Consider the following 25684-nt stretch of genomic DNA (forward strand, 5'->3'; position numbering starts at 1 on the left):
TTCATCTGAAATAAAGCTGTCGAAAAATAAAGCCCAGGTTTACTGTTTTTGACGATTGTTTTCGGCCTAGTGATTTGTAATTTTGTAATTTCTGAGTCAATTCCATTTTAAATATACTTATCTTGCTCCGCCATTGATATACGGACAGCAAGGAAACGCTTTAAATAGCAACATAAACATGAACGCTAAGTTTCATAAGCCTTCATTTTCTCGAAAATTGCGTTGTTTTCGCTGTCCAGTTTATATCATAATGATTTTACACAACACGTATTTGACTTCCTGAATTCACCGGCCTCATTTTTTTAATACATTGATTGACTGATAGGTGTTTCGTTCAAAAACGTTTGCTATGTTTCTAAACTTAAAATCATCTTGATAACAGGATCAGTGACGTGTAAAGATCGCACAAGGAGATACAAAGAAAACCGGTGGTGCTCTGCTTCAGGATTGTACAAATGTAATGTCAAAAATAACACAGAATACATTCGCGTGTTGTCATCGTGTAACGAAATCCAACAAACACTTGAATTCTTCATGTACGTTTGTAAATACAACCACAGTCGATATAAACAGGAGATACGAGCGCCGTGGTCTCAGATAACTTCATCAGTAACGTGCAAAGATACCATCAGGCATTGTAATGACGTCACTGTATCAGGGGGTCTTAAACTTCCGGTAGGGATTATCTGTTGTCGTAAAATCTGATCTCAATCGTGTGTGTTATAAACTGTTGTCATATGATCCTATCATAGTGTGCACATGTTTCTGGATACTCAATCCATTTAAATTGGGATACCGATCAGTAAAAATTGCATTGAACTATTCTATCTTCAAATCATGTGTTAACCCGTCAAGCTGTTGTTTAACCCTTTAAAGGCACTATATCTCAGCATCTCCAAAATTAAATATTGCATTTCGCTCAGTAATACTATCTATCAGCTCTCAGAGCATCTATCAATATTTATTCCAATTAAACAATACGCCTTCCGATTACAACATTAACTTAAAAATTTCGAAGGAATCAATGCAACGTTGCATTAAATCGACCCTCGCGCCCTCTGCGGGCCGAACATTATTTCAAGCGAATCCCACAAAATTATGCCTGTGGTGCGCTCTTTACGGATATCCCACGCACTACTTGTGATTGAAGCCTCTAAACACTGACAACACCGTGTGATAGCTTTCAATGTACGGAGCTATTGTTTACATTCCATTTGTGGAAAGTCTCGAAGTTTCAATGATCGATTTCAGGCAAGTCTTTTACTGAATTAAAAAGAAGCTATTTAAAGTGAGTGCATATGCCATAATATTGTCGAAAATGTGTGACATTGTGCCTTTAAGTGGCATTTGTGGAAGCTGGAGGTACAATACAGAATTTTGTATCGTTGTCAGTGTAGTATGTTGTGAAATGATACAAGAATCGACTTCGAAAAGTCGCGCTCAAGAAATAAAATGATTGGTTGTACATAACGTTTTTAAGTAGTTGCTTGCTGAATATTAATGTGCTGTATGTTCAGTATTCATTTCCCCTGTTCCGTGTTTGGTATTCTACAGTTCATGGTCGGGTATTCTATTGATATCTTAGGTACGATCCTGTTTGTTCGCAGGTATTCCCTTGTAGCAAGCTAGGTTTTCTACTGTTAGTTTACAGGTCGGGAATTCCTTTATCACAGGCTGTAAATATAATATATTCATTTGTAAATCGGGCATTCTACTGATGCATGTTGGGTATTCTACTGATGCATTTTGGGTATTGTACTGGTGTATGTTGGGTATTTTACTGATGATGGATGTTGGGTATTCTACTGGTGCATGTTGGGTATTTCTACTGATGGATGTTGGGTATTCTACCGATATATGTTGGCTGTGTTAATTATGTATAACGGGTATTGTACGTAGGTATGTCAGGTATTGTAATGCTGACGGATGGGAATTCTACCGTTGCATGTTAGTTAATCTACTGATACATGTCTGGTATTGCACTGATGGCGCAATGTGGTATTCTACTACTGACAGCAGCTATCAATATATTCACGATAATAACTGCTTGTTTTAATTCACATGATATGAATCCAGATGTAGTTTGTTGTCATTCCGGGCGAGGTAAAGTCCATCTAAAAGTTTGTAAATTATCCATCAAGCAGATATTTGGCATACACATTCCGCTTCAACGGAAATCAATGTTGAATCTGGATATTGAATGAGTGGGTGAGTGAGTGAATACGTAGGACTGTTTAACGCTTTAAGCAGTATCCAATAGCTCGACGCCATAAACATACCTTGAATATCCGATCTTGTAATTGCTTCTGCTCAAGAACAGAAAGAGTTTGGTCAAAGTATGATCGAACGTTCGCCTATCAGATGTTTAGTGGATGTACGTATAATTCGTGGGATGACAAACAGAATCAGAAAGGACATACAATCGTAATGGAGATTAACTAAAACGGAATCCTTCCTGGCATTAAACGACCGTATTTCATCGATTAGACACCCGAGCATCGGTCATCACGGACTAAAATTAAACATGTTCAAAATAAACTGTGGGTGTGAAATGCGAAACCCGGTGCGGCCTGCTACGACAAGCATGAGCTGCAGAAGATCAGTTCTAACCCGGATCTTCATTGTCCGCACCTTGTATTTGGCAGAAGAAAGTAATGTGATGGTACACATCTGATCTATTGGGAAGAATTGCATTTCCCGTAAAGACAGGACAAACACCTCTCAAACCCCGTTGTAGATGTTTGAAATACAATTAGTACAATATGATTTTTTTTGATTCCGCGGAATCGGAAAGGTAATGTCTTATTTACTTGAAACAGCACATCCAGTGTCACCTGATGCTATAACCGATTACGCACGAAGTCGCAATCAGCGCACTCTGAACCCGTTGACTGATGCCGTTCAAGCAATCAGCTAACACCAGCGTTACTCAGACCGCCGTTAGCGTCAAGGGTCCTGTCAACCAATTGGAGATATCGACAAGAATTGCGACAATACCCATGATATTAAAAAGCTTCAAGACAATGTCAGCTGATACTAGATTGACAGCAACGCACAATGATACTGACAGGAATACATGAATTCCCCATGTCACTGACACGGATTACAGGAATTGACAGTGATATCAACATGCCATTGGTTATCTGAATGCTCTAAGGCATTGATGGGTGCCCATTTCAACTACAATAAGGGTTACATGGATTTCTATTGATAATGACAAGGTTTAGGGCTATTCTCTATTACGTTGGTCAGTTGTTATGAATTGTTAAGATGGCTAGAATTCTAAATAATCTCGACTCGGTCAACAAGTGACATTCGTAAATTTACTTCAGCGCCCCTTGATAATGACTAGGACAAACAGAATTTCGAGTGGTGTCTGCAGGATTTATTAAACCTTCCAGTGATATCGTTAAGTTTACATTATTGCTCAATGATCTCAATACAGATTACTCGATTTCTCAGGAAAGGTGCATTTAATCACCCGATCCAACTGGCATCAAACATCCATTTCCAGTGATAAGAAATAAACGACAAGAATTCCCGGTGACACCAGAGGACAATGTACAGTAGTGACCGACGAAAAGGTTTACAAGAATTCCCACTTTCCTGGTGCTAGCCATAACTTTACACCAAAGCAAAGTGTCAGGGACAAGGTTTACAGGACGTTCTAATGATCTCGACAGAGGTTACTCAATTTCCTGATGATATCCATAATTCTACATCAACTAATGTCATGTAAGAACACAAATGGTGGTGTCCCACGCCAGGGATACGAGTTTCATGGCTGATCACGCATTGTCATGGCAAGAAACTGTTAAGACAATTCTAAACGTCAGAATATGCATTTATTTCGTAAACTATAGTCACAGAGTATGACTGTCCACTGTGTTGCGCCTACTCCTACGGTATTCTAATATCCTCGTCAGTAAAATTGCTCTTACAAGATTACAACCTGGCCAGTCCATCGCCTGTCAACTGCTGAAACTCTTAATTCCACAAATTTCAGGCGACTACCAACTTGTAGCAGTGCTTCTGTAAATCATTACCCAATTCAGTTCCATTTCTCATATCTTAAGATGAAAGTGAGTGAGGTTAATTTTACGCCGCACTCAGCAATATTCCAGCTATATGGTGGCAGTCTGTAAACAATCGAGTCTGAACCAGACAATCCTGCGATCAACAACATGAACATGGATCTGCGCAATTGGGAAGCAATATCGTGTGTGAACCAAGTCTGCGTGCTTGATCACCCGATCCCGTTAGTCACCTCCTGAGACTTTTATGGCAAGCATGGGTTGCCGAGGACCTATTCTACCCCGGATGTTTACGGGTCTTTAAGATTAAAAGATTGTATTGATGGGAGTTGCGTTAATTATGATCAACTCGGATTCGTTGAACCCTGAATAAGTCAAATTATTGTTGGTCTCAAGGGCATCGAGACAAGTAATCGACAATAAGTGTTTGTTCCACGCGAACAGATTGCTCATGTTATCAACCACTGGTTTTCTTGGTACACTGTCTCTTTAGAAGACGCTGTGAAACACAGTATCAATGACTGCATATTGGAAGGATGCAACTACTTGGTCCGCAATCCGTTGATCTCGACTATATCCCCCAAATTCGCTGTTTGAGTTTGACTGCAGTCGTGATATGTATTTTTATGTAAAGACGCTTTACATAAACATGGTTAAAATTTCGCTGACACAAGTAGTCAGTAGTATCAATAAGGATATAGAACAAGACACGTTAATGTGTTCCTGACATTTCCGAGAGCAGCATTATCTCTGTTTATCTATCACGACATCATCTACGGTATCTCGATCATAATATCCACACATCAATGGTCCGTAGACGACGTTCCAATCTCCCGTCGACTCCCGTGGCGAAGGAACATATTCGTGGTGTTCCTGCCGTAGAGTGGATTGATTCGAGGATAGATGGCACGGAATATAACGGTTACCATTAATGTAGACGGCCAAACTACCAAATTAACTCGTTTAAGATCAATGTATGATTGTGGAATAGCAGACAACTACTGAAGCTCTTGTAGCAGATATCTACTGTTAGAATTGTCATAACCTGTATGTAATACTCACTTAATGCATCACTGTTTGCACAATACACGCGGAAGCAGGCCACAACATTTGCAAAATGCTGTCATTGTCAAACTGCTATTTTCAGTCAAAATAAACGCTAATTATCTTTGCAAAAGAGCGTCGTTTAATGCAATGACTGGTGACGTTATTTACCAAACCACGCGGCTCTTTCTGTATCGTTGTACCATGTACCATCATGTCTACCTAAAAGCAGAGCAAATATGCATATGGGTTTCGCAAGATTACTTATTTAATCTCTTTCGTTTTCATTCAAATAAATATGAACTGTCGCCCGAAAATCGAAAGTGTGACAAAAGTAGTAAACAACTTCTACGAGGGTTTTAGCGCAGGCCTAGCATCACGTCCGAGTCAGTTTCAGTTGTGTATTGAATTCTTTCGGATTTTAATGACCAGGGCGGATAACTCTACGATCTGCACTGTGGGGTCAGCGTCATTCATAAACTAGCTGGAGCATAAATGTGCCAAGAATTTTTAACATATTTTCCCGCAGTTTCTAATTCTGAGAAAGAAATTCCGTTATTTTGAAATAAAAAAAATCGTCAGCAAATCCAATATCTGTAGTGTTATAACAAATATAGATGCCGTATATGTATCGTTATGTTAATGGGTAGCATGTAAAGACCAGCTGGTTGTTTGTAGGGCTGGTTCGTCGGTACTGTTTGGAAGATCCCGAGGATTTGGATTTGAAAAGGAAGAATGAAATGGCACATAAAGCACCTGCTCAACAAACCGAGATTTTACACGTAGAGCTGCACATCTGTGTTGAAAAGTTTCAGAGCTGTAACATTTCTGCAAAGAAAGCTTGAAAGGGATAATTAGATAACACCATGGCTCCCAATGAATTAATGATCACCTATTACCTTCAGGAGTCAAACTTTCTACGTTCACGTGATACACGTGGATTGATAATGGATTAAAAGTGTACGAATTAAGCTATCTATTCAAAACGCAACGTGTGGTGCATTGACTTATGCTTGACATCTGCTTCAGCAACATCAAGATCTGAAGTTAGAGAGCGGTCGCGCTATTCCTCCCACTAGTCAACACGTTTCTACCAACATCTGTCTAATGTAAACCGTCTCTGAGCCTGCTTCATCATACTGGTTGTTCATCTTGATCCATATCTTCTCTCCGAGCTCCCTGTACACCTGGGCTTTACACATTACGTCTATACTACAATTTTCCCATTTTCCCCACCCTTCCATATCCAGTCAGAACATCCTTTATGCCTAAACTTATATTTTATAAACCTGGGCTCACTTGCACAAAGCGATCTTAGCGCTACAATGATTGTAACTCCCATTCTCCAACATAGGTTTACGATAGTCGTAGCGCTAAGATCGTTTTGTGCAAGTGAGCCCTGATCCATCTAAACCCGGATAATCCTAATCCGTCACCTCTGAGTCAACCCCTTCCGGTTACACCCCCCCCCCTCAAATCTTCTACTTCCGGATGTTATTTACCTACAGTTATACAATCGAAATCTGTCTCATAAGAACCTGTCCAATCTTAACCCGTGCAATCTTAAACCGCCAATCTTAGCCAGTACTGATTCATGGAAATCTGTCTCATAAGAACCTGTCCAATCTTAACCCGTGCAATCTTAAACCGCCAATCCTAGCCAGTACTGATCATGGAAATCTGTCTCATAAGAACCTGTCCAATCTTAACCCGTGCAATCTTAAACCGCCAATCTTAACCAGTACTGATTCATGGAAATCTGTCTCATAAGAACCAGTCCAATCTTAACCCGTGCAATCTTAAACCGCCAATCCTAGCCAGTACTGATCATGGAAATCTGTCTCATAAGAACCTGTCCAATCTTAACCCGTGCAATCTTAAACCGCCAATCTTAACCAGTACTGATTCATGGAAATCTGTCTCATAAGAACCAGTCCAATCTTAACCCGTGCAATCTTAAACCGCCAATCCTAGCCAGTACTGATCATGGAAATCTGTCTCATAAGAACCTGTCCAATCTTAACCCGTGCAATCTTAAACCGCCAATCTTAGCCAGTACTGATTCATGGAAATCTGTCTCATAAGAACCAGTCCAATCTTAACCCGTGCAATCTTAAACCGCCAATCTTAGCCAGTACTGATTCATGGAAATCTGTCTCATAAGAACCTGTCCAATTTTAACCCGAGCAATCTTATACCGCCAATCTTAACCAGTACTGATTCATGGAAATCTGTCTCATAAGAACCTGTCCAATCTTAACCCGTGCAATCTTAAACCACCAATCCTAGCCAGTACTGATCATGGAAATCTGTCTCATAAGAACCTGTCCAATCTTAACCCGTGCAATCTTAAACCGCCAATCTTAACCAGTACTGATTCATGGAAATCTGTCTCATAAGAACCAGTCCAATCTTAACCCGTGCAATCTTAAACCGCCAATCCTAGCCAGTACTGATCATGGAAATCTGTCTCATAAGAACCAGTCCAATCTTAACCCGTGCAATCTTAAACCGCCAATCCTAGCCAGTACTGATCATGGAAATCTGTCTCATAAGAACCAGTCCAATCTTAACCCGTGCAATCTTAAACCGCCAATCTTAACCAGTACTGATTCATGGAAATCTGTCTCATAAGAACCTGTCCAATCTTAACCCGAGTAATCTTATACCGCCAATCTTAACCAGTACTGATTCATGGAAATCTGTCTCATAAGAACCTGTCCAATCTTAACCCGAGTAATCTTAAACCGCCAAACTTAGCCAGTACTGATTCATGGAAATCTGTCTCATAAGAACCTGTCCAATCTTAACCCGAGTAATCTTATACCGCCAATCCTAGCCAGTACTGATTCATGGAAATCTGTCTCATAAGAACCTGTCCAATCTTAACCCGAGTAATCTTATACCGCCAATCCTAGCCAGTACTGATCATGGAAATCTGTCTCATAAGAACCTGTCCAATCTTAACCCGAGTAATCTTAAACCGCCAATCTTAGGCAGTACTGATCATGGAAATCTGTCTCATAAGAACCTGTCCAATCTTAACCCGAGTAATCTTAAACCGCCAATCTTAGCCAGTACTGATTCATGGAAATCTGTCTCATAAGAACCTGTCCAATCTTAACCCGTGCAATCTTAAACCGCCAATCTTAGCCAGTACTGATTCATGGAAATCTGTCTCATAAGAACCAGTCCAATCTTAACCCGTGTAATCTTAAACCACCAATCTTAGGCAGTACTGATCATGGAAATCTGTCTCATAAGAACCTGTCCAATCTTAACCCGTGCAATCTTAAACCACCAATCTTAGCCAGTACTGATTCATGGAAATCTGTCTCATAAGAACCAGTCCAATCTTAACCCGTGTAATCTTAAACCACCAATCTTAGGCAGTACTAATTGATCAGAGCCCGACCCTGCTTAGAACTTCTTCTGATCCCCATAAATACGCTGTCTTTTAGAAAGTGGCCACATGCCACTGAGGTATTATTTGTGGCTACACATTCTCAGTGTGTTTCAGTTTCTATTACCCTTCTGGATGCGAGTCCCATCCAGGATACGATCCCACATTTTCCATGTAAGGCACCTAATCTCCAGCACAAAAAGCTAGACGTCTTACCCACTCAGACACAGTGAAGTCCACAAAATGAAGGTCTACAAGACGTTTAAAATTTGTCATCAGAACCAGCTCCTTTTGAACCTAATCCAACTGGACTCAACCGGCCTAGACCCGTCCCAATTGGACCAAACCCATCTGTTTCACCAGAGCCTGCCTTTTCTGAACCAGATTCATCTAAACCAGTATCAACTGGATCAATCTCACCCGAACCCGTTTCAACTAACTTATCAAAATTTGGACATTTCCTCTTAAAAGTAATCCCATCAAAGCCATGTCGCCTCGACACCCGTCTCGTCAAAATCTCTTTAGTTTTGGTCTGTTTCTCAATTCCGCCTCATAAATTATCCTAACTTAAACCGTGTGATCTCCTGACAGAAGAGCTACACATCTCGCCTACACCACTAAGAATAAGCTTGGTTCCACGCCTCTGTGAAAAGTATGCCATTCATAAGATGGTGTGTGGTGATGATATGCATAGAGCCCATGTCACCATTCAGCGGAAAATATGCAACGTTCAGCACGTAGTCCTGTCCCACCAAGAATCACATGTAATACAAGTGAGTTTTTTCAAAACTGCCTCTTTTCACCATGCAGAAAATGGGTATCCGGTGGGATAAGTCATATGACCAGTTATCTTCTAGTGTCTTACATGCAGTTTGGGTTATCCGCTGAAAGAATACTCTGTGTGTTAGCGCTGTTACTGCACCCCTCTGTGGTGCGGAATTCAGCACATTACAAATATCATCATTATAACGGCGAGTCAGTTTCAAGTGAAAGGGAAGCCAAAGGTATATCTTTGCAGACTTGTTCAACAGACAACACTGGTTCGGCTTCTGGCACGCCAAAGGGACACAACTCTGCACAGAGAATTGCAACCGAGTTCCAGTCGGTCAGTCGTGCGGGCATTCGGAACATCACTACCATGGCTACAGATAAGACTCTATATAGTACAGAATTCAGTCTTCAAAAACACATCTTGAATGATAGGCCTGTCACTACAAGTTGACGTTAGATCACACCTTGGTGTATACCTATTAAGACAAAGTCACCGCCATCGGTCATGTTTAAGCCTTTTGGGGTTTGTTATAACCCCAGAATTCATACTTCAAAGAACTGGCACAATTACATTTGCAATTATTTAACGAAGCATAAATTGTCACCTTATAACTTCTCATTACGTTACCGAAAAGATTACTCTGATAAAACCATTCAATTTAACATTCTGAAATTTAAGAAGGGTTAACAATGTCGCAAACTTAAATAGTTTATTTCTAATGGCACTTTACTTCAGTGGTAATGAAATTACACAAAATTAGATTTTTAAAATTCCTAATAACGATTTTGTAATTGTGATTGACTACGCAGACTATTTTCATTTCCATGTTTGTAAATTATACTTATGTCTAACGTCTTACAAGAATCTCAAAGTGTTCCTGGTTCAGAGCATACAGAGTGTACGTAAATTATTTCTGTAAAAAAAGACGTTGTGTTAAAGTAGGACGCGTACCGCGTGTCTTAAATATTGTCACATCGATCCTGAGACAATATTCCTGTATTTACACATACTTGCGAAAAGATATTTAATAGCATCCTGTACCAAACTACCGCTAACGTAACTGGAACCAAATCACACAAATATATAGCATTTATCCGCGTAAAGAAACGTTAAACTTTCAACCCCAAACATCAAAGAGTAAATCCTAGACAATTTTCGGGGTTTTGATTTCTTTTTATTGCTTCACACAATGTTTCAGAACCTGTTCTGGTCCCACCATTAGGTAAAACTTATGCCAATGCATCTAAAGTGCCAATCAAGCATCAATGAACGACATTTTTTATTTGATAAAATAACTATCACTACTTACCTAATGACGTCAGAGACTTTGCGAGTACTCCTCCAAACATAAGCATGAGACACACACAGACAAGTTGGGAGTCCCGAGCAAATTCCATTGTGTCCTTCCTGTGTGTCGCTGAGCCAAGAGGCGATGTGGCGAGAAAGCGGGCGGCTGCCCTTCGCTATCTAGTTAAATACTGTACACCACCACCGCCGTATTGTAGGCTTAATGTCACTAGGAGACACGACGTACCACGCCCCCATCTCGCTTCAAACGCACCAGCAGGTTGTGGACGTGCGCTTACCTTTTGAAGAGGAGGTGGGTGTCGGGACGGAGGGGAGGGGTGGGGGATGTGATAGGTGGACGGGTTGAGGGAGTCCCGGTCGCGTGTGACACACCATTGACGAGGTGATTATGCTTTACAAGAATCAATTTGAAATTGTTGGGAGGCTGGTTTGCTGTAACACATTGCAACTGGAAGCTGCAGATGATGTATCTTCAATGGAAAAGTATGTTGGTAGTTTCGTGAATTTTGTAAAGAAAGGATTTATGTGACAGAGAGGATGAAGAAGGTTAATTGTGCTGTCTGTATGTTCGGCATTGCCAAGATGACTAACTCTCGCTGTATATTTTAAACACCTTTGATACTTTGGTTCCGAAATAACGAAGGGTTAATCCTCATGTTTTCTGAGGCTGTTTTCTGAGACTACGATGCCAGGTTGTCTAATTGCCGCGTCGTGACTGCAGATTAGTTTAACTGCTCAGCTCGAAGGCTGGATTAAACATCGATAGTAATGGGCACCGGCGGAATGTTCCTGATCGAACCTTTTTTCCTAGAAGTACAGTAAAACCGTGTTGCCAGTGTGCCAAAAGAAATCTTGAGTCGACTCTCAAGATTCAAGAGAACGGATCAAAATGTATTGTTTGTGGTGAATAAGGTTTGGACTAATAGCTCCTTTTAACATTGTATTGTCCTAATCTGACGGCCTGTTTTAGAGATTTATGCTTGTTTTATTTCTTGATATTTTGATATTCTTTTACTGTCCTTCGATGACAGGTTTTTTTTAATTTACCATAAATTACTATGGAAACGATATTACTTGTCACGATATGGCCGAAATATTGCCGATGTGACGTTGAATTGTAACTCACTCACTCTTGATTAATATATATAAGGACAATCATGCAACATATATGAAGGATTTTCCACCAAGACTTTCTTAAAGGTTGGACTCGATGTTTTTTCACATTGTGGATCACAGGTTCACTGTAAAGGTACGGAAGCAATAGGCTCTACAGCAATTTTGCAGACAGGGCGATCTGCGGATGAGGAAATTCTTGGAGAAGCAACTTGTTAACAATAAAACTGCTGTTGCTTGAAGCCTCGTAGCTTCATGAAAAGGTAATAAGGGACCTTTCATAATTTATAGCTTGGGGTGGGGGGGGCAGGGGGTTTTCATGGTGATTTCAAAAGCATGTACAGTGTGAATGACTCTACCCCCTCAGGTGTGAATCTATATACGTCAGTTAACCTAAGGGTGTGTCGCTGTATCCGTCAACTGCCCTACAGGTGTGTTTCCATACTGATCAGTTACGAAACAAGCGTGTCTCTGTATTCGTATCTCTGTATCTCTCTGACACAGTCATGTGTCTTTATTCATCTGCAACCTTTGAACATCCGGGTTGGAGGTTGTCTTCAGTAACACATGCTTGTCGTAAGAGTAACGACTAACGGGATCGGGTGGTCAGACTCGCTGACTTGGTTGACACATGTCATCGTTTCCAAATTGCTCAGATCGATGCTCATGCTGTTGATCACTGGACTGCCTGGTCCAGACCGGTCTATTTACAGACCGCCGCCACATGTACGACGTTATTCAACAAACCAGCTAGCCAAATCCTCAGTCGGTTACCCTCTATCTGCTCTTTGTCCCTTGGAGAAGAGTCGAGTTAGGGGCGGTGGGGTAGCCTAGTGGTTAAAGCGTTAACTCGTCACGCCGCAGACCCGGATTCGATGCCCCACATGGGTACAATGTGTGAGGCCCATTTTCTGGTGTCCCCCGCCGTATCGCTGGAATATTGCTAAAAGCGGCGAAACACCAAACTCACTCACTCCCAGAGTCGAGTTATCACGGTTCCTATATTGGCATTCACTCGTCCCCTTCATTTCCATCGATCTAGATACATTTCTTCACATACTTACGAAGCAGTTTTGGGTTCGAGTCTTAAAACACGTGAAGTCCGTTGGTGTTCCTTTCAGTGATTACTAGCATCCTGTTAAAACAGCGTAAAACCCGTTTGATTCAATCATTAGTGAATTAACAACCGTTTGTGCCGCCATAGGCCGTTCTCTTTAACTGGGATGGTAGTCTGTGTGGGCATGGCTCGCTCCGAGCATATCTCTTTGTCCACTCACGCATCCCCAGCTGCCGCAAGTGAGGTAACAAGCAACCTCTTCAAGGACACACAGTTAAGACCTCTTCTGGTGCTGTGAACATGGATGGGGGATGTTCCATTCAAAATATGTGTATGAAATCAATATTCATCAGGTCATATCTTGTATCAAACGAAGTTAATTACATTTAGAGGTCAATTACATGTGTCGATACATTATCAAAGACGTATATTGGGTCCGACGTATCAAGACACTCTTCAACTGACCAAAGGTCAGACCATGATGGCGTTATCGACTGCTTCTTCAAATCTGTCTGCCAAATCTCTTCTGGATGATCCTTGTCCGGCGTACGATCTCGTGATTCAGTCCAATTCATAGAGGATGTATCGCTTCTAAAACAGATTCAGCTGTTCTGTAATTCATTCCCTCTTTAACCAAAGATTAAACACGGTAACAGTGGTCAGGGAGCAATGGTCATTACAGTTACTGACACATTTCGGTCGTCTGTTGGAACTGTGATAGCATGGGTTGAATTTCTAACGGCTGACCACAGTAAATGAGTCGTTGGTTGAACCTTCTTGGAGAGGTATCTGTATATCCTATACCATTTCTTTTATGATATCGTTTATTTCTTAGCGTGAGAGTTGCACAGCAAGCTAATATTTTTAGCCTATAAAGATCGGGGTTAGAATTGATCATGCTTATCGTAAGAGGTGACTCGGGTGGTCAGGCTCGCTGACTTTGGTGACACATGTCATCGTATCCCTTTTGCGTAGATCGATGCTCATGTTGTTGATCACTGGACTGTCTTGTTCGGACGCGATTATTTACATCTAGCCGCCATATAGCTGGAATACAGCTGGGCGTGACATAAAAATAAACTCACTCACTCAATCTCATCGGTCTCACGAACCATTCTTGTCTCAGATGTTAGCCTCCCAGGAATAACAGGCTACATCACCGGTGATCATGCAAATATCAATGATCCGTAGCATTGACAAGAATTGACAAGACCGCGTGTTAAGGTATGTTTGACGACATCATAGACAGTAATTGTTAGGAACTGAATGCACTAAGAACTACTGCTGCAAGACAGAAATTGAGGACGTCGCAAGGCACTACAACCTGTTGGACTCTATCGAAGACAGGTCACATCACAGACAGCCGTTGACAAAGACGACATATTGCGACCTTTTTAACGACACTGTAGATATAGACTTACAAAGACAACGCATTTGGATCTTTGAACACTTCGGTGACCGCCATTGACGAGGATTCACTTCTTTAAGAACAGTTTGTCGACATCGCAGACACCCACCAATGGTATCTATCATACGTCACGTAAGTGATAAGCAACCACCATTTTGAGATTATAACAGATAGCCATCTGAGAGTTTTGTCCACTTGGTCCATATAGTAAACCCAGAATGGGTAAGAGGCGCGCTTGGGTAGCCCAGTGGTTAAAGCGTTCACCCGTGACGCGGGTTGGGGTTCCACTCGCCCACTCTCGCACGCACGCACGCCCTAACTCACCTACTCACTCACTCACTAACGTGTTCACTCCGGCACGCACTCCTGATTGTATAATGTAGATTATCAACCGGTATATAATGATGTTAGCCTTCGTGACCGAGATACGGAGCTACAACGACTTCCCTTGATATAAGAACAAATGTGTCTCAGTTTGCTGTCACTGGTGTCTCAACACCAGTAATAAGGTTTTCATTTGAATTGTCACCAGTTTCTCAAGCTAGGTGTGTGTTATAATGAATATTGAATAATTCGATCTCTGATGTCTTCATTAAAGTGACAGTACGCAGCTACAGAAATGTCAGTGTTCACAAGTTATAGAATGTGTCAGGATGATTCATCAAGTATTATTGGATGAGATCGGAAATAGAGAATGGTCAAGGCCATGATATAATATAGCTTTTGGGATATCACAGGATCAGTTTGTACAAATTGTCCTTTATTACAATACAGAGGGCACTGGGACAGAATGAGCCAGCCATCAGCACATACACCATGCTTGATAAGATAATCACTAATTTAGATCATGAGAGAGTTTACTCATCATGTCATTTGGTGTACAATGGAGAGATACGCAATCCCACGCACATACCGTCTAAGCTAATGTGTACACGCACATGGGCATCGCTGGTGAAAACGCATACGCATAGAAACACACATAAGTGAAAACACACACACACACACACACACACACACACACACACATATATATATATATATATAATTATATAATTATATATATATATATATATATATATATATATATATATATATATATATATATATATATATATATATATAAATAAACAAATGTACAAGCAAAATAGGCACACAAACACCAAAAGACATCAAAATGTAGACGCATATATAAATGCATACAGTCAGACACACGCACATAGAAACGCATATAGTCACACCCACACACATAAAACAGATGCAGTCACACACACGCACATACAAACACATACAGTCACAAGCGCAAAAACACATTTATTCATACATAGGCACATACAGTCACACATACAAACGCATATACAATCATACATACGCACATACAAACACATATACAGTCATACCAAACACGCACATACAAACCAATAGTCATACACACACAAAAAAACATACGCACGTAGAGACACATACAGACACACATAACAACGCACACAAACACATACAATCATACACACGCACGTACAAACACATACAGTCACACACACATGCCAAAACATGCAGTCACACACACATACAAACACATACAGTCATGCACACGCACATGCAAACATATACAGTCACACACGCACATACAAACATGCCGTCACACATAGGCACACACAACCATAGTCACACGCACATGCAAATATGCAGTCACACACACGCACATGCAAGCACACACACATACAATCACATAGTCACAGACACACACACACACAAACAAAACAAACAAACAAACAAAAAACACACAAACAAATGCATGTACCCTTTACACCCTCAAACGCAATCACAGGCCATTGTCCTCTGTTGTGTTCATCAGGTTACAGACATCGAGACGTTGTCTGATTACTGCTATAGAAGTTGAACAGTAACTGCAGTATCAGTATCAGTTCAGTATGTGTGCATTAGACAGGGACCTTTTGAAAAAAAGAAGACCTCTTAACATATATGTTTGGCTTCGGCATCAACTGTTATTGTACACTGAAGGACATCAAAGAATGTGTCAGTAAAAAGGTACGACATACTTCTCCGTACTGGCCTTGACTTTAACCAGCCATCTCTCGAGAAAACGTCTGGGGCCTCCTTTCGCAACGCACTAAGGTGATCGTAAGTCATTACGGTAACCTTAGTGCAATGTTCAAGAATGGGAGTTTGTAAATGTTGCTTTGTGAAAGGAGCCGTGGATCACGTATATGCTGATGTTTTTAACTTGATTTTCCATATAATCGACACCAAACATCTTCTCATTACTTGACGAACTTCCAAACATCTATTCCGAAGTCTTTCAAAACCCCTCCCCGTCGATACAAGAGAACAAACGCGTGTGATCTAATAAGGGCTGCAAGTTTAAACAGTGAAGTGCCGGCGAGACTTGTGGTAGTTTATCACAGGATTAACTAAGACCTCTGTCTTTGAAGTTCAAGACAAATGTGTTGCATCAACGGCTGAGTCCGAAGACATACACACATAAAGTGGCATTGCTCCTAGCCTTGATGCCCGTACACTTGGGTATATATAAATATACTGGGCGACAACCTCGACAGAACCGTTATCTAATCTCGGGACACGCTGGACTTTCTGGTACAGGTAAACTCGCATCTGCTACTTCTTGCACCATCCATACATAGTTACCAAGCCGCGAGTCCTACATCGCTATAACTGGTCACAAGGCTACCGTCATACATCACCGTACATGGTCACCATTGCGACCATCATACATCACCATACAAGTTCACCATGGCGACAGTTTTTAGGAAATATTCATAAAAGGCGCCGTAAAACCCAACCCAATCATTAACCCATATGCATTTATTAAAAGCAAATAGCCATGGCCACCAAGAAACGTCCATCTTTTCATTACGCCTTTCTACATCTTCATTAATGGACACCAACATTCCATCTATACATCCAATCATACACAATGGAAGAGGCATGGTATTGTTGAGGGTCTCCTTTACTGAGAATATCCTTAAATCCCATTCTCTAACACTGCACTGTGGCTACCGTAGTGACCTGCAGGCACCTTAGTGCATAGCGAAAATAGGCCCTGATCAGATATGTCATAATATACATCAATACTTTCGATCAATAATTTCGATCACAATAAATAGACACCACCAAAGTAAAGAGAGCGGTCTCTAATCAAGCTACGTTATATTTATCTTCAAAGCTATCATCAGTGTATCATCAGCTTGTTCAGTGTTCATGATTGCAGGTCACAAGAAATTCCACACTATATTAGTCACTCCAGGTGACGGATTCAGAAACGTCAATGTGATTGATTCATTTAATTAGTCTCGATGAGAGCTGGAGCCAGGTAAGACTTATATATTTGTTTAATAACCGTCTTGGTTATTCACAAGAGCTTAAGAACAAAGTAAACATGAGACAGTTTATACAGAATTGTCATTTTGTGTCCTGTTATTCTGCGACTGATCGATGCCACCTGAGTCAAAGTGTAGAGCCATGCTGAAGACAAGAATTTTAACTTCCGTATTCTTGATGCTAGTGCTAAGACTTTCTATCATGTTCTATATGAGGTGACCATTTAGGTGAAGTAACTGTTGCGACCAACTCCAGGTACCGTTGCAATATTGTTTTTTCCTTGAATTGTCTCATTAGAAGTCATTTCTAAAATGAATGTGTAGTTTATATGAAATAAAAACAAGCTGAAGAAGTTTCAATCTCTTTTGATAACTAGCAAGAATCCTGAAACTCAGATCAAGTAAACGATTAAAATATAAACTCAGTGAAACAGCACCCAAATATCCTGCATGTTGCGCTGCGCATTTATGAAAGGGAGTCATTTACTAAACAATTGATGTCCCACATACTATAGATGCATCGATAGTTTTTTGTTTCAACCACTGCTAACCTCATAGCGGAGTCTCAACAATTGAAATCCATCGATAGTTACAGCCCTAGTTTTTATAATGCCACTAGATGATAGTGCCATAATCTTCATGCTAACAAAGAGGTAGATGACAAGGTAACAATAGAGACATTTTCTTCACATCGAGAAGATGTCAACGTTTCCGAAATTACCGCGTCCCTGACCAGTCTGTTTTAAAAATGTCTTTGTTTTGACTTGTGACTTTACTATGCGTGTGTTTGGTGGAACACTCCTCATCGAACACCCGGTGTCGTCACTGTTTGACTGTCAGGATAAATGACCAACCTGTAAATCGCCAATTTGTAATCATTCCGCCTGAGTACTGGGCTTGCACTGGTCCAGTTCAACGCCAATGTGCAAAGTAGTACAGGCTCACGTATGTAATGTTAGCTGGAGTTATGTAAACTCATGGGCAAACGAAAGTGAACAATGTTTATTTTGAGTTAAAGGATTCAATGCAAGTTAGTATAATTCTTTTAGGCCGAAACGGTTCGCCTACACACTAACTCATCATGCCCCCAAACACAACATGTTGGCTGTGTAGAAGCACGTGCATTTGCGAAAAAGGCAACACGTACAGCTCGGAGATTTTGCAAAATGCTTGTCGAGAACTGGTTAATAAAGAGCAGCGAATAGGGGGCCATACATCTCAGCTGAGAGAAAGCCACCCAAATTATGCAATGGCTAACAGCGGAAGAGAAATAGAGCGCCAGGTAGAAGGCAAATGGGCACTCAGAACAGCCATCTCACAATGACCCCTAACTGTACACATGGTACCATGAACAGGGATTTCCAGCGTTATAGGCAAAATGGCAGCACCGAAAATCCATCACACCACGTTCGATGATCCCACAGGATGACAGCCATCTGCGTACCATTCATCTGCGCAGCGTGTTCAATACGTCAACGGAAACGGCGGCAGAGACTCTAGGATATGTGCTACGACGTCTACGCGCAGCCGGTATCAGAGCTCGACGTCCTCCGCGTGGAATGGCATTGACCATGGAACATCGTTGTCGTAGGTTACAGTGGGCAAGGAATGTTCGTCGCTGGTTGGTACGAAATCGGCCAGCGAGGGTATTTTTTTAAAGGAGAAAGTCGATTCGCCATGTTCTATGATGGTGGCCTGAATATACAGTCGCAGGGGAGAAAGACAAGCACCGAACTGCTTCCAAGAAGTGCATCCTTTTGGAGGGGGAGGTGTGATGGTGTGGGGAAGAATTTGAGGGAATCAACGTAATACGTGGAAATCTGATTGGTCTTCTTCAACCCATTGCAATACCATGTCTTCGCCAGCAACAACAGGGAACACTTCTGCATCAGGACAACGCCAGGCACCACACAGCGCGAATTGTCCTGAACTTTCTGAATCCCTAAAATGTCCTAATTCTTCTATGACCAGCACGCTCACCGGATATAAACCCCATAGAGGACCTGTGCGATCAACCGAGTCGCCAGGTGAGAACACAACCACGATCCCCAGCGAACGGACAAGAACTTGCACAAGGAGTGGAATAGGATTCCAAATGACGTCAACGTCATTCGTCAGCTGACGACAACCATGAGACGGTTAGCCTGGGCTTGTATTGCTGCTAAAGGTGTTCACACTCGTCACCATGGATGTGTATGCTTGGTGTGTAGACCAGAGACATTCCATAATGATGAGTGACTCTTGTTGTATCTGTGAACTGTGCTATTCCTACCCCTCTGTCCATCACATGACACGTGTTTTCTTATCTGTGGTGAGTTTCTCATAGACAATTGGTGTATTGTCCCAAATGCTGGCTTCATTAAAATTAATGAATTATAACTTAATAACACTGTATGTTTCGCACTGATTGTATCGATCATTTATAAGGGTGGCCATTTTCTTTTGCCCACCAGGTTATTTCTTCCTGACCCGTGAAGGTCCCGGGGTAGAATAGGCCTTCAGCAACCCATGCTTGCCATAAAAGGTGACTATGCTTGTCGTAAGAGGCGACTAACGGGATCGGGTGGTCAGACTAGCTGACTTGGTTGACACATGTCATCGGTTCCCCATTGCGCAGATCGATGCTCGTGTTGTTGATCACTTGATTGTCTGGTCCAGACTCGATTATTTACAGACCGTCGCTATATAGCTGGAATATTGCTAAGTGCGACGTAAAACTAAACTCACTCACTCACTCATTATTTCTTCCTATACAAACGTACAATTCTGTATAAAGCAACACATGCATAATAAACGTAAATGACGATGGTCGTAAATGCTTCTCTTGTTGAAAGACCGTACGTGTATTTTCTTTTCACATTTACACTTTTCACATTACATTTTTCTTTTCCTTCTGTCGCCTTCCTTTTATACTGAACTGGAAATGGTGGAGCTCCTCTCAACGTTCTCAAGGCTTCCAAAGACTAAAAACATGACTATTTCAGTCCTGATCCTTCAGCAGTTTCTCTTCTGGTGATGATTGGAGTTTCTATCCGACAAAGAATCTAACTCCGAAAAAGGCGGTGAATAATATGTCAAACGTTCTCCCTCGGCACACGCTGAGTGTTTATTTGCAAGAGGCTGATGAAATTGTTGAAAATAACGGCTGTTCAAATTTCAGTACAAGTATTCCTGCGCGGGTACACTGTGTGAAGCCTACTATTCCCAACACGGGCATACTATGTGAAGCCTGCTATTCTCAACACGGGTACACTGTGTGAAATCAACTATTCAAAACACGGGTACACTGTGTGAAACCTGTTATTCTCAACACGGGTACACTGTGTGAAACCTACTATTCAAAACACGGGTACACTGTGTGAAACCTGCTATTCCCAACACGGGTACACTGTATGAAACGTTCAGGTCCAGTGTGCTGAAACTGGCATTCCTCAGCGTAGCTGCCTATTGCGCGGTGCTGCTGCCAGTGAAACCCTCACATTCACTCGCACATTCACACTGCTAGATACCCGTGTTTTAAGAAGATTCTCCTATTAACTAAATGATTCCCCATTTATTTTATGGGGAATTATATGGACGGGTATAATGGTGGAGCAATCATCTTCCGTTCAGCAACACACTACACCCTCGAGGAAGTGTGATTGTTTTCCTATTTCTCAAATTGTACAAACGTGGAAGAGTAGCCGAGGTGTTACTGCTTGCTGAGAACTGAAGGCCAAATACACACAACAATTAGCCTGACTGTCGGGAAATGCCCCGGGATCCATACCACGTACTATTTAATTGCTTCTTTTTTTTCACCTAGTTCCTGATTTCTGAGTGGCCTTAATACGGATTAATCGGACTTTGATGCTTTGCTTCAGGATGTGTATCGTCAATAGAAACATGAATAAGCCTCTCGTGTTTTTTTTCGAAATAATGACGGTAATATGATGGGGCCAAGGTAATGAATACAAGCCGTCAGTGATACTTCGGTTGGAATCATTTCAAATATTGTCATATTTCTTTGTAGCTGTGCAGAGGTTTAATGTGTCGTTGATGATCATGCAAATAAAATATCTGTTTGCGTGATTATTGTCAGTGATGTGTTGTCAAGGTGTACAAACACGCGTTTCTTTTTTAACAGTTTTCTCTTAAAGTTCTCAAATTATTTGTGCGACAATGTAATGATCAATTATTCGCAACAGTATCGTGACAGCATTTCAGATTTTGACACAACCATGCATGGAAGTCGCGGTGGCGCTGGGACTCAACCAAAACGGTACTAGAATTTTATTTTACTAAGAAAGTGAAATCCCAAATATGACATATGTTACAACCATGCAGGTTGAGATTAAAGGGTGTCTCAGGTTGTTGAGGTACATTATGCAGATTTAAAACATAAACCGTTTAACGAAGTAGCTTTAAAAGGTTGTCAAGAGGCTATTGGGTTAATTTTGCAAGTCATAATTGATTGAAAGTGGTCTTGGATACACTGAAGTGGTCACAATCTTAAACAGAGTGCACGAAAAGATGACATTGAAAGAGTTGCTGAAGGCTTGGGGAACAATGTACAGATCACAATCTTTAACAGATTACACGAGGAGGTGGGATTGAAAGTGTTTCTTAATTCTTTGGTACAATGAAGCGATCACAATCGTTAACAGCTTGCATGAAGAGGTGACAATGAAAGCGATTCTGGAGGCTTTGGGAACAATGCAGGGATCACAATCTTTAACAGATCGCATTGATTGAACAGTGACATTGAAAGAGTTTCTGCAGCCTTTGGAGCAACGCTGAGATCACAATCTTTAACAAATTGCAAGACGAGGTGACATTGAAGTGATTCTGAAGGCTCTTGGGAACGATGTGCAGATCACAATTTTTAACAGATTACATGACGAGGTGGCATTGAAAGTGTTTCTTGAGGCTTTGGGAACAATGCAGGGATGAACCATCTCTAACAGACTGCACGTTGACACTGAAGTGGAAGTTCAAGCGACTTTAACAAATATATTGAGACGACATTGAAATCATTTCTGGGGATGATGGAGTAAAGTGTTCTCGGGTTTTATGTCAGGCAATCTCAAATCGGTGAGGGACATTCTCAAAGGGATATATCCAAAAACATCAACATTATTATATTATCTTGGCATATATCCAGCACATATTTTCAAAAAGAAAACAGCAATATTGTTATATTATCTGTTATTAGAAGACCAGCCGTTTTGACACAAAAGATTCTCACATTCAACGCTTTGGAGTAATACATAATGCATACGGGCTGTAAATTGATAAAAAAAAAGTTGATGAATGTATAGACAATAGGTTGCTCTGCCATCGAATCCGGTTTCAATGGACGTCAAACTGTCACGTTTAATGCTTCAAGAAACAGTTCACCAGATGAATGCACAGCCTAAGTTGCCTCTTGGAAAGGAATTCTATCTATTTTGCAGAGTACATAACATCCAAATGTAACACAGCAGTAATTCGCAAATCGATAAACAATTTGCATGTTATCCAAAAGTAGTATTTCTAAACAATTTAATTGAATTGTGGGTCTGTCGTAAACACTGTTTTTTAAAGAATAAAAATTGAGGTTGGGTGAAAGAATAAAACATGAGATTGCTGTCCCTCATGAATATACGAAATCGAGTTCCAAGTCCGTAATTGACTACTGCATAGTGATTGCCTAAACTAAGGTTATTTGAGACTATTTTCCTGACTGTGTACTATGGATGTGTTTGTTAGTGGCTATAAGGTAATTGTTTTTGGAACTACTTTCCTGTTTGCGATCTATTAATACGGTAGTGGTAATAAGGTCATTTATGTGAAACTACTTTTCTGACTGTAATTTATAAATAAAGTAGTGATGATAATTTTGTTTGGAACAACTTTCCTGATTGTAATTTATGTTTTGCTTCTGTCGATCTGAATAACTAAGAGATATCAATGTATGGCCCCATCTAGTGTTTGCCAAATATCTCCCTTAATGACTCAAAGTATGACGGAAACGTCTGTGTTCAGGGTCACAATGGACATAAGAAGTGAGCAGATGGACGGATGATGTCACAGATGCGTCATGCATTCATGCGCCTCTGTGATCTTTGCATAGACAAAATAGATGTCAATCCGACATACCAACATTGCGTGCTAAGGGTTTGTAAGGACACATTACTGTACTCGTACCTGTCAGATACCACTTATCTTGAAGCACGCTGTTTCTCAAACGCATGTAGCTCGTTTTTTGGCTCGTCAGATACGTGCTGAAATAACTAAAAAATCTGACAGGCAGTCTTGTATTGATCGAGAAAACAGTCACAGAAAAGGTTGAGAAAAACTGTCTGAGACTGGTAAAGAATATTGGGGAGAAAAAACACGCTATACTCGCAAAAATTTCTAATTTGCACCTTCAGGCAAAGAGTATTCAGTCACAGTAACATCCAACAGTGTCAGAGCCAACTGAGAATCAGTCTTCAATAGCAGCATAACGAAACCAGTATAGTGCTATAATGAGGGCGTATTCATCACCTCAGAGTATATGTGACCGATCCTCCGCCATGAATTTCTTAGAGCTTATGATTTGTTTGTTGTTTAACGCCGTACTTACCTGTGTTTACCTATATAACGGCAGTCTTCAAATAACTGAGACTGGACCAGACAACACAGTGACCAAACCACCCCGTTAGTTGCCTCGTTAGTGAGCAGGGGTTGCTGGTGATATTGATTATTTAATTTCCTTAAAAAAAACCCATCAAATAACATATTAGTACTTCCTGCCAATGAAGTACCCACTTTTGAAATAAAAGAGACGAGAGACTGTTACTCTTGAAGTATGTACTTTTATCCATGCATAAATATTCCGTGTTACATAAAATCTCTCCAAGAAGCTGCATGACAAAGCTGATGATTTCAGCGTTCTAATAGTCAACTTTCTTGTCAAGCAATAACAACTACAGTTTTGTTGTTTACATTTTAAAACTTATGATATACAATCAAGTGAGCTCCTTTATTTAAACACCGTCACTTAATTCTTGCTCAGTTGGTCGAGCAAGGTCAAAACATGCAATTTGTTTATGATGCATTAAATTTTGGAATTGTACTGTCTATGGCCGTGGGAAGGTGGTTCTAATTTTATTCACTGCTTGATAACTTTCCGGATTAACACCTCTCGTTTCTCTTTTTCTGAAAATTTGTAATGACCATCGCAGTCTGTTTCGGTGTGGTGCATCGCCTATCGCTCTCCTCCAACCGTCAGGAGAAAACAAAACCTCAGGTGTGTCTCAATCTGAATTTGACGTATTAATGATATGTGAAATTTTGAGAAGATGGCAATTGAGTACTAACAGGGTCCACTAAGTAATTGAAGGATTAAAGTAGAACTATATGAAGAAGAAAAGTACACAAAACAATAAAAAATATTATTATTGGAATAATTTCGCATTATTTTGAAAAGCATTCATTGTGTTTCCTTGAAAACATTGTCGTACTTTTCCTGTAAGGGAAATGTATGCCGTGAAGGGTCCCGATCATCGGGTGACAAAATAATAACGGAATAGGGGACGTGGTAATGTAGTGACGGACAACTTAATGACGAGGCAGCATGGTTATGGGGCAGCAAGATGACTGGTCAAATAGGTGACGTGACACTCCTCAGTACAGAGATGGGTGAGTGAGGGAATGGGTGAGAGAATTTAGTTCTCAGCAGTATTCCAGCTATATGGCGGCGGTCTGTACATAATCGAGTCTGGACCAGACAGTCCAGTGATCAACAGCATGAGCATCGATCTACGATGGAACAGATGACACGTGTCAACCAAATCAGCGAGTCTGACCACCCGATCCTTCAAGAAACAGTGATGTGAGTAAAGTATGCTGTGTCATTGTTCAATGACAACGTACAAGCAGATATAAAGACATTTAACCAAGCAACTGTGTCCTCACATTGTCATCGATTTTAAGTTAAAAGCAATACAAAATAATATTTTTTATGGTATTTCTTATCAATCTTTGAAGGCTTTAAAATTAAGCGTCCAGCTTTTCCTTCTTTGTGCTAATTCAAAAGACATGTGACACATTTAGATTGATGTCTCTAATTACTTGATGTGTCCAATTACTCTGCGATTCTAATTACTTGATGGTATTCGTTAACTGTTATTATGGTAGATGCTATTTTCCCGAAAACCATCAAGACTTGATGAATCCTAATC

General features: G+C 40.8%; 1 protein-coding gene across 2 annotated transcripts in view; it reads right to left on the reverse strand.

The window, feature by feature from the left end:
- LOC137256046 (uncharacterized) overlaps nucleotides 1–10734 on the reverse strand; it is an 80164-nt gene extending 69430 nt beyond the window's left edge. For both annotated transcript variants that reach the window (XM_067793721.1, XM_067793720.1), the window contains exon 1: nucleotides 10563–10734. In XM_067793721.1, coding sequence (XP_067649822.1) covers nucleotides 10563–10650 — 88 coding nt within the window. In that variant the 5' untranslated portion in view covers nucleotides 10651–10734. The remainder of the gene's footprint in view (nucleotides 1–10562) is intronic.
- Nucleotides 10735–25684: the final 14950 nt, after the last annotated feature.

Source organism: Haliotis asinina, chromosome 11 (genome assembly GCF_037392515.1).
Source record: "Haliotis asinina isolate JCU_RB_2024 chromosome 11, JCU_Hal_asi_v2, whole genome shotgun sequence".
NCBI lineage: Eukaryota > Metazoa > Mollusca > Gastropoda > Lepetellida > Haliotidae > Haliotis > Haliotis asinina.